This window comes from Equus przewalskii, chromosome 3, assembly GCF_037783145.1.
Source record: "Equus przewalskii isolate Varuska chromosome 3, EquPr2, whole genome shotgun sequence".
NCBI lineage: Eukaryota > Metazoa > Chordata > Mammalia > Perissodactyla > Equidae > Equus > Equus przewalskii.
This window is the reverse complement of record NC_091833.1, coordinates 36,077,163-36,087,302: the sequence shown is the minus strand read 5'-3', so window position 1 is coordinate 36,087,302 and position 10,140 is coordinate 36,077,163. Positions and strand designations below refer to the sequence as shown.

Below are 10,140 nucleotides of genomic sequence, written 5' to 3'. Positions count from 1 at the left end.
GCAGGACAGATTCGAGGGAGAAAGGATGAGAGGCAGCACTTGCCCTGCTCCTGGGTGCTGGGCCTCCAGGCGTGCACGCTGCCTGCGCGGGGCCGGGATGGCTCCAACCCTCCTGGGGGCTGAGTGGCTGGCTGCAGGCCAGAGGCCACTTCGCTCCGGAGCTGGACCAGGTCGTGCTCCGAGAAGGAGCGGTCCCGCTTCAGTGTCACCTCCCCACACGGAGACTCTTCCTCCTGTGGACACATCAGACCCGACCCTGCCCCAACCACTCTGCCCACCAGTCCCTTCTGTCCGTCCCTGGACTTAGACAGAGGACACAGAGAGTCCTGGGGCCGTGCTCTGCTCACTGCCCAGCCCGACCAGCCTCTGGGCAGTGGAAGGCAAGTGCCTCAAAACCAAACCCTTGCCTGAGGCCTCCAGAAAGTCCTGTAGAGGACAGGTATGGTGTCAGGTGGAGCCCACTGAGATGGCCACTGTCCCTGGACTCGGAGGGCAGTGAGGACAGGATGAGGAGCCAGGCAGGGACATCAACCAGGGGGCTGCTCAGCTTCCTGGCCCCAAGGTGATGGAGCACTTCCACTTCAGCCCTTTTTGTGCTGCAGGAACATGTCCACTATCCCAGTCACCCTTCTGAGCCACCAAGATGGGAAAGTGTCCCTGAGCCCTGCCATGGCTGCTCCCAGGGCAGACCCAGCCCCACAGCAGGACACCAGCTTCAAAGGAGGGCACTGCCCGCAGCCCTGAGCAGCAGATGCCCCACATGGTGGGATGCCGAGCCCCGGCTTGGCTGGGCCCCTTCTCCCTTCTTGCCTACCCCTCCCCCTCCTCCTCCCAGGTCTCTTTTCAGGAATCTGTGGGCTCTGACCTCAGACGTGTTCATCTCCTCCATCTCAGCCAAGGTGGGCGCCTTGAGCAGGACCCGGGGTCGCGGGCGCTGAGCGCTGCTCCCAGCATCCGTGACGGACAGGTTGATGCAGGAAGTGGACTTGATGTCCCCAGAGCAGGCATTGAGGATGCAGGGCAGAGAGCCAAACCCTGGGGAGGCAGGGAGGTGGGGCAGGGCAGGACAGTGAGGGAGAGGAGGGGAGGGAGGGAGGGGAAGGAAAGGGCGGGAAAGGAAGAGGAGGGGTGTCCCACGCTCACCCCGGCCACCCCAGCACTCGCCCCCTACTGGGCGCAGCCTCCGCTCCTGCTTGATTTCCTCCAAGATCTTCTCGTGCAGGGTCCTCTGCTTCTGAGGTAGGGGGCGAAGCCTTCTCTCGGAGACCTGCAAGGGGCATGGCGGCTCTAGCTGGGAGGGGCAGTGGGGCCACGACATGGACGACACACTTGAGCTAGGGAGGAGCCCTGTCTGAGGAGTACTCCTGACCAGCCAGGCCCACCAGCAACCGGCACAGCAGGGGACAGAGCCAGCTGCCGCCTCCCTCAGTGGAGACTCCAGGCAGCCTCGCATGGGCAGGCGAGAGGGGAGGAGGTGCAGAGCTGGTACCTGCTTCAGGGGAGGCCGCGAGCGGATGAAGTCGAGGATGAGTTCGTGGGCGTCCTTCTTCACCCTGGGAGGGATGTCCCCATCGACCTGTGGGGGAGGGCGGGGAGGCAGCCAAGGCTAAGGGCATGAGGCCCACAGGGGTTGCCTCCTGGGGCCAGGGCCACAGGAGGGGCTCACTCAGCCTTGAACAGGGCCTAGGCCTCACACCGTCCTCCCTCGCAGGCCGCAGCTGTGGCCTCCAAAGCCTGGTGCCACCACCAGCTTCCCTGCATCTCAGATTCTTTGTGTGGAAATGGAGGTCAAGGTCACCCGCCTCACAGGGTTGTCAGAAGAATGAAGTGAAGTCACACGTTTAAAATTCTCGGAGCAATGCTGGCACATGGCAAGCACCACACAGCACTGAACGGGACAATCTCGCAGGCTCTGGTCCTCCAGAACCCTCCACATCCCCTCTCCCTGCCCTTGTCACACTGTGTTCCCAGTGCAACCGTGAGCCATCTGCTTTATTCATGTTCGAATAAACTGGGCAGTGGCACGCAGAACAGGGACTCCTGAGCTGGCGGCGGGAGGGAGGCTCCGGGCTGGTCCTCCCCAGCTCACCATGACCTTGCGCAGCTTGTAGTTCCTGGCGCGGATGTCCTGCATCAGCATCTCAAAGGGTGTGAGCTGGAACTCGGTGGGCAGGGGGTTAAACTCCTGCTCCTGCACCTTCTTGAGCTTCACCCCATGGCGGAGTTCCCGCATGAGCTGGACCCACAGTCGGGCCTGGGCCCCGAGGAGATGAAAATGCCATTAGCCCCGGTAGGGCTCCCACGGGCCCTCCAGGCACAGAACCGTCTGTGTCCCGACAGGAGGGGACCGCGTCTTACCCAGTCCGTGCGCCCCAGGTTGTCAAGCTCTGCCAGCGGCTTCTCTGCCTGCGGCTCGTCCTCCCGAAGCTTCTGCAGCATCTGTTAGTCCAGGGAAGGTGGGAGAATGGCAGCCATGGGATGTGGGCCCCCTGCTGGTCTGTCCATCTGGGGACATTTCCTTACCACACAGGCTACTATTGAACCAGCTAAAAAAGGACAAGGAGCATTTAGGCCAAGGCTTTGGGGCTCAGAGATCAGGGGAAACCAAGCCGTCAGCCTTGGAGCTACATGGGACACTTGGTTTCCCGTTGGCTCTCTGGCAGCTTCTCCCTGGTGAGGGCAGGGCGAGGGCATAACACCCTCTGAGCCCCCATATAGAACCTTCTGGTTATAGAGAACCCACCCCCTTCTCTCACCTGATCTACATGCCCCAGTGAGATGCTGTATCCCCCACAGACAGCAGATGCAGGCTGGCAACCTGGCTCTCCCGCATCTGTGAAGAGCTCCTCGTCTTCCTGTCGATCTCAGCTCACGGGGCTCTTCCTCAGGAGCGCCTCCCCTAGCTGATTCGCCCAGGCCACACGCACCCCTCTCAGAACACCCACGGCCCCTTCTCCGCACAGGATCCCAGCTGGACATCCACATTTATCTGCTGCTTTGATGGCTGTCTGAACCATGTTTTGTTTCTGTTTTTCTCATCTTAATAGTGCTGGCTCCTAGCACAGTGTGGCACATGCTAGGTCTTAAACATTGGTTGAATGAATGAATGAATGAATGGATAGATGAGTGGTGGATGGATGGTGATGGATGGATAGATGGGTGAGTAGGTGGATGAGTGGTAGGTGGGTGGGTGAGTGGTGGGTAGATGGTGGCGAGTCCTGGGAAACAGAGATGTATATTTTGTGAAGTGGTGAGAACCCAAGAAGGATGTCAGGGGCTGTCGGGTAACTGTTCTATGCTGAAAATTTGGGAAGAAGCTGCTAGATTGGCTGCCTTCGTTTCTCTGGATCTCCGTTCTCACCAACCCCCCCCCCCGCCCCACTGGAGAAGCATGTGCCCTTTAGCACCAGCCCCTCTCCCCTAATAAGACAGAACTGGGTAGCCTGGCTTTCGCCCAAGCCACTTGCCAAACCGCTTTGGGACGCTCTGGAAAATGCTGCCAAGTCTCTGTGCAGCACAAGGAGTGTGATTCTAAAAATAGACCTGTGTGTGACCTGGCAGTCCCTGTGGGCAAAGGGCATGAAGGGTGGGTCTCCCATTCTTCCTAGAGTATCTATACCTGTCCCTGAGCAGGCTCTTTCTGCCCAAAAGCCGGCCCAGCTGTGCCCCACTGACAGACCCTCCTCTCACTCCCTCCCACCACCAATTCCCTGAACTCATCCTGGGTAAACTGCTGGAAGCCTAGAGCTGTTTGCTCCTCTGAAGAAAGAGCTCCCATTGTCTGGGTAGGGAACTGATCTTAGCAATAGAACAGATGACTTCAGAGCAAGAAAGACACAGCATTAAGGTCATTGGAAGAACACCTCCGAGATGCCAAGGAGAGGGACTCAGTTAATTCCAAAAATACCTTCTGCCACTTAAACAAGAGAGAGTGGAGCAAATTCCCCAAGTTCTCTGAAGCCTCCATCTTCTCATCTGTGAAATGCTGATGGGAGGCAGGGTCCCTGTGCACCAAGACCCCTGTTTCAAGGAAACACCTCAGTTCCCTCCAAGGGAGAGGCTTGGAGAGTTGAGAGGAAAACTGTCAGCTCCTAACTCTGGGACCAAAAGAGGCAGGACAGCCCTGGGGGAGAAGGCCAGCGCGGGAGCCAGGTTAGACCCCAGCTCTGCCCTGTACTAGTTCTGTGACTTGGGGCCTCCATTTGCTCCTCTGTAAAATGGGAGATACCCACAGAGGGGTGGTGGAGGGCAACATCGGACTGTCATTGGCAGGGCAAACACCTGGCAAGTGTTCTCTCCCTCAACTGCCTACCTCCCCAAAGCTCCAAGCACACTGAGCACTGTGCTTGGTCCTGAGCCGCAGGAAGCGGCTGCCTTTAGCGTCCTATTTTCAGAAGGAACCGGCACCTGGAGGAGTGAGCCAGGAGGCAGGAGGCACAGCCCCCTTTGCAGATGTAAACAGGGGTCAGGGAGATTAGTAACTTAGAGGCAACAGGAGTGATGTCATGGGGCCAAGACGCTAGGAGCCAGTTACTTAAGGCCTCTGAGCCTCAGTGCCCTCCTGTGCAAAACCGGTTACGAAGGTGTGAGGGTTAAGTTAAAACCTATAAGGCGTTTAGGACAGTGACCCCAGAGCGCAGGCAGTAGCTACCGCTATTCACAGCCCGGACTGAGGATTTCCACTCCCTGTAGGACCAACGCACTAAAGGCAACGGACGGCCACGCCCCGCCGCCAGCTCTGGACTGGCACACAAAGGCACCTACTCACGTCTCCCAGTCCTCCTGCGACCCCTCCGCCTTGCTCATCACCTGAGCACGCCGCCCCTTCTGCCCCGTTCTCCCTCTACGTGCTCCGCATCCCGCGCCCCGCCCCCCACGCCGGCCTCCTTGGCCTCCTGGAAGCACCCCCATGCCCTCCTGCACCCCCCACCCCCTTAGCACACCCTCGCTCTGCTCACCTCCTTGGCCTCCCGGACCCTCGCAAGGAAGGCTCGCAGCTCCAGTGTCTCCACGAAGAGTGCGCGGCACACGGCCTGGTAGTGGGCCTGCGCACCCCGGGGGTCGGTCAGGCGCGCAGCGCACAACCGCATGGCCTGGGCGAAGGTACGCACGGCGCGGGGCCCGCCTTCGGCCTCCTCCTCCTCCTCGGGGCCCCCGTAGCCCTCGTCCGCCGCCCCGCAGCCGCCGTCTTCGCAGTCGTTGTTGGCCATGAGGTCGATGAGCCGCTCCAGCTGCGGGCTGAGCTCGCGCTCCTCGCTCTCGTCCAGCCCCCAGTCCAGCGCGCGGTAGATGGCGAAGCCCAGCGACTGCACCATCTGCAGGACAGGGGCCCGGACAGTCACCAGGGGCTGGGCCCCCACGAAGCAAGGGGCCCGGGCAGGGCGGGGGCCAGGCCTGAATTATAGGCTTCTGACAGTGAAAGGGAAACAGCCAGCTGTCTGTCCAGAGGGATATACCATGGGACAAGCAAACACGGCACAGGGTGAACAGGATGCTCCGCAAACAGCACAGCCACTGTGGAAAACAGTTTGGCGTGTTCCCATAATCAGACATCGTTTACTGCAGCTCCTCTCCCAGTATTTAACCCGGAGTGAGGAAGAACGGCATCCCCTAAGACTCGTATTGCAATGCCCTAGGGCCCACACCTGGGCTGGCCACATGGCTTCAGCTCGTGGATGATACACAAACGTGGCCCATCCTTACAGAGCGAGCCCAGGCAGCAGTGCAAGCGATGGAGCTGCATGGACCCATCTCACACACACTCAACTCGGAGTGCAGAAGCCAGACAGGCTCCATGGTGCATGGTTCTGTTTATATGAGACTCTAGGCGACACAAGTGTAATCTATGGCCACAAAAAGCAGGTCAGTGGTTCCAAGCCAGGGATCAGGGTAGCGATGGCAAGGGGCACAGGAACTTTTGGGGTGATGGAAAGGTCTATATTCATGATTACGGTGATACATTTGTTACAATTCATCGAAGGTAAAGTATACCCCAATAAACTTGATGTAAAAAAAAATAGACAACCTAATTAAATATTAGCTCTTTATGTAATATAACAGTATATTTTAAATCAAAGGAGAAAGACTAGCTTGTTGAATAAATGGGGCTGGAATAATTGCTTAACTATACGTAATAAAGTTTGACACTTGAACTTACAAAAAATGACAGCCCCTCACTACAATATTTTAAACTGCATGTAAATAATAATATATGTACATTTAACTTGAAAAAGAAAAACCTAAAAAAAATTGTACCTGAGCAGGGGGAGGGGAAAGGGTGGGGCTCCCTAGGAACAGCTGTCTTAACGTAACTGGGGCAGCTGAGCCACACATGGGGGTCCACAATGCTATTCTGTTTGTTTTGTATACACTTGAAATCCTCCATAGGAAGTTTTTAAAAAAGCGCATTAGCACATTAAAAATCTGTGATTCCGAAGTAGAGAGACCTCTTGATTCAGCATTTCTCAGTTTACCTGCCAGGGAACCCTATTTCCATGGACTACCGTTAACATCTGGGGGACCAGTGTTACATGGAGGACATTCCTCTGCTCCACTGCCACCGGCACCCTGACATTCCCTGCCCACGGGCACGGGGCCCTGCGATGGTCAGACCTGCTGGGACAGGGAAGTGCCGTGTGGGATCAGCTGAACACGTGGCAATGATAAGGACACTGCCTCTAGTTTGCATAGCCCTTGTGTTTGTCTTTTAAACGGCTTTCATTTTTCCCTTTACGATGATGACACAAAAGATATGTACACGCAAAAATAACAACAGCTCTTCTTACGGCGGGTACTCCCTGAGCCCTTTGCCACTTCCCCTTGCAGCAAGCCACAAGATAACCTCTTGTCTCACAGGCAGAGGACAGAGGCACAGAATGTCAGGTCACTCGACCGCAGCTAGCAACTGGCCAGGCTGGTCCTGGGACTGAAACGAGGCCGACTTGCTTTAACCATACCCAGCTGTCTGTCTGCAGAAGTAGCTGGATAATACCTCACTGAAGGCCACCCCAGAGACACATCTCTGACACTTGGGGCACTGTGCTAACAGGTGCTTAAGTTGTTTTTCAGGAACTGAGAGTCTACCCCTTATCCAGTTCAGGCCGGTTAAGACCACTGACTCATCAACTGGGTCTGCGAGAATGCCCGATAGGTGATCCTTTCGATGTCAGGGGGCCAAAAACTCCACCCCAAATCTTGCTAAGGCCACCCTTCCGTGAACACACGTCCTGTGCAGAGCCATGAAGCCTGACTGTGCTGGCGTGGGTCATCAGTGCCCTCACTCCTCCTCACCTCCAGGCATCCACCCTGCACTTCCGACCACCTGCCCCTCTCCCATAAATATCCCTAATCCCCATTTTCGGGAGGCAGATTTGGGACTTACTCTCCCGTCTCCTCGCTTGGCTGTCTTGTGAATAAACCCTTTCTCTGCTGCAAACTCATCGTCTTGATGATGGGCATGCTGCGCAGCAGGCAAAACGAAGCTGGTTCAGTAACAGGACTTGGGTGTGTTTTGGGCCTGTGTCCTAAGCCTTGTGCCAGGGTGTGAGGCTGCTTCGTGGCAGATGGAGCCATGCCCTCACCAGGGCACCTTCCATTCCCCTGTCTACTTGGCCTCAGGGTCCCCCTCTGCCTCTCCTCTCATTTCCTACATTCTAACCACCTGGAGCCCAGGGGAACCTGCCTGAGCAGAGCCAGCATCAGCAGGGGACGGGGCACAAGAACAGCCCTTCTCTGTCCTTCGGAAATGCCTTAGGGAAACACGGAGAGCCTGCAGGGGACCTGGGGGGGAGGGGGGCGGTCTGCCCAGGCTCAAGGGGACCAGTGGGAAGAGCAGGGCTCCAATGGGAGCAAAGTTCCAGCCTAAAGTCAGCAAAATCCTGGTCCATCCTTGGAGGCTGTCTTATCTCTGCTTTAGGCAGGCGAGGGTCACAGATCCAGCTCCGAGTCACACCCTAGAATCATGAATCAGAGGGCACCAGGCCAAGGCCTAAAGGCTGGTCACACCTGATAGGTGACCACAGGCCCTGGCCAGGGCTGGGTGGAGTCCCCGGGGCAAGGGGCTCTCTAGAGAGCGGCCCAATGTCCCTCAAGATTACTGGGCTGGCAAGAGCCACAGTTCACACGAATTCCTGTCAGTCTTTTTCTGGACCAGAGGTAGGTGCCAGGAAGGAGATAATGGTGGAAGGGACCTTCACACCCACTCTAGGTCTGCCCAGAGCCCCTGCTGACCCCAGTAGAGGCTCTGACCTGGGCTCTCCAATCACGACCCCTCTAGTGCACGGGCAGCACAGACAGAGGGCACAGCAGGCAGCTCCCCCGGCCCCAGGCAGTGCAGAGCAGCCCCCGGCCATCCCTGCCCCTCTTCCTCTCTCCCGGCTGCTGGCCTGAGCTAGCAGCACAACAGGGAAAGGGTTAATTCCAATTCAAGCCTCTCATCTGATAGCTGCTCCACTAAATGCTTCTCTGTGCCCCAGCCCGAGACACTGGAAACTCTCCCAGGAAGACAAAGGGCACTTGCTTTCCCATAAGGAAAACCCGGGCAGCCAGCCAGGTCTCAGAACCTCCAGCCCTGCCTGCCCACGGAAACGTGGGAACCAGCAGCCCCGGCCTGGGGGGTGAGCCCAGGGGACCCTCCCGCGGAACTGAAGGGGACGAGAGCAGAACGGAAGCCACAGGTCAGCGTCAGCTGGGTGCCAATGGTGGGAATCCAGTAAACACGACAAGCTAGCCCCTGCCCTGATTCCTGGGGTGGGGCTATGGGGTTCATTTAGGGGCCTCTGGACAAAATGGTCCAGACTGGACCCCCACATATAAAGTTCCTGGCAAATAGTTTCAAATCAATAACGTAGGGCAGGTGGTGAATGCAGGTCCCCGGGGGCTCGGCAGCAGGGTTGCCCCAGGAGCGCTGTCGGAGAGCGAAGGGGACATCCCCGGGCTTCGGATAAATAAATTATGCAGACTTTGGTGCAGCAGTGAAAGTGATGAAGATGAGTCCTGAAAACACATTATTGTTTTTTCCCCACTCAGATTCCAGAAAACCACGTCGCACCACACCTCATCCAGAGCTCACAGCAAGCCTGAGCCGGGCATTGTTCAAACAGCAGAGCATCTGCCCCAGACGGGAGCGGGGTCTCATCACTGACCTGATTAAGAATTGCCCACACGTGGTAATAAGAAAAAGTAGGAAAAGTTTGGAATGGTTTTATTATTGTTTTTAAGTTCTCCACAACAGACGAGACAGCCTCTTCGGGCCTATGCCCACCCTCCTTGGTATAACACTGTGTTTAGTATATAAATACATATTTGCATAAAGCTGTTTTAAAAGGCAGTGGAATGATAAACATCAAATTCAGGACAAATTACCTGAGGGTGGGCAGGTGGGGCAGAGAAACAGGGAGTCCTACTGGGGAGGTCGGAGCTCTGGGTTGGGTGGGGTCCTGGGCATTGGTCATTGGCTGGTTTTCCTGTTGGCCTCCCAGACCCGCCCCCGCCTGACACTCTCTGCCCAGGGGCTGGCTCTGCAGACATCACCTTCCTCGTCTCTCTGCTCAGTGGGAGGCACTGCCAGGAAGTGGGGGGAGGGGAGAACGAGGTGGGCTATCAGCTCTTCCCCTCCCCTCCAGGCCCCCTGAGGCTCTCAGGGCTCCGTACCAGCCTGATGGGCCCTCTCTCCCCACCTGCCCACCCTCTGAGAATAATCTCTTCATCAAGCCTCTCCGATGAAGCCCTTTGAGCACTTTATGTGTGTCCCGGCTCACAGAAACAACTGTATATATGCTTTCTAAGCTTTAATATGTATCAGATAAACTTAAAAATTATCTTAAAAGTACCTGGGCTTCCGAGCTGGCGGGTGAAACGACCATCGTTGTGGGCTCTGCAAGAGAAGAGAGCAGGGGGTCAAGACCGTACCTCAGGACCCCAGGACCTGCCCAGCAGGATGCCCACCCACCTTCCCCTCAGAACACACAGCGCATCCCCCAGTCTCCATCGGAAAACCAGAAAGCTCATGACAGGCTGAAACACTGGTCATTTGGACAGACGCTTACAAGACCCAGCTCTGGCTGGACGCCCCCTGGTGCAGGGGCCAGGAGAGCGACGCAGATCCTGCCCACAGGGGGCTGATGGTCAGCTGGCAAAGAC

At 57.0% G+C, this 10,140-nt stretch overlaps 1 protein-coding gene across 5 annotated transcripts in view; it reads right to left on the bottom strand.

The window, feature by feature from the left end:
• The window catches only part of SPIRE2 (spire type actin nucleation factor 2), a 31,943-nt gene that overhangs the window by 10,508 nt on the left and 11,295 nt on the right, over positions 1–10,140 (bottom strand). For all 5 annotated transcript variants that reach the window (XR_011538588.1, XM_070614089.1, XM_070614092.1 and 2 more), the window contains exons 2-9: positions 9,831–9,874; positions 4,959–5,315; positions 2,359–2,439; positions 2,090–2,254; positions 1,490–1,576; positions 1,144–1,267; positions 866–1,035; positions 44–233 (exon numbers count right to left, since the gene is read on the bottom strand). Coding sequence is in view for 4 of the 5 variants with exons in the window: in XM_070614089.1 (XP_070470190.1) it covers positions 44–233; positions 866–1,035; positions 1,144–1,267; positions 1,490–1,576; positions 2,090–2,254; positions 2,359–2,439; positions 4,959–5,315; positions 9,831–9,874 (1,218 nt within the window). In the remaining variant the exon portion in view is untranslated. The remainder of the gene's footprint in view (positions 1–43; positions 234–865; positions 1,036–1,143; positions 1,268–1,489; positions 1,577–2,089; positions 2,255–2,358; positions 2,440–4,958; positions 5,316–9,830; positions 9,875–10,140) is intronic.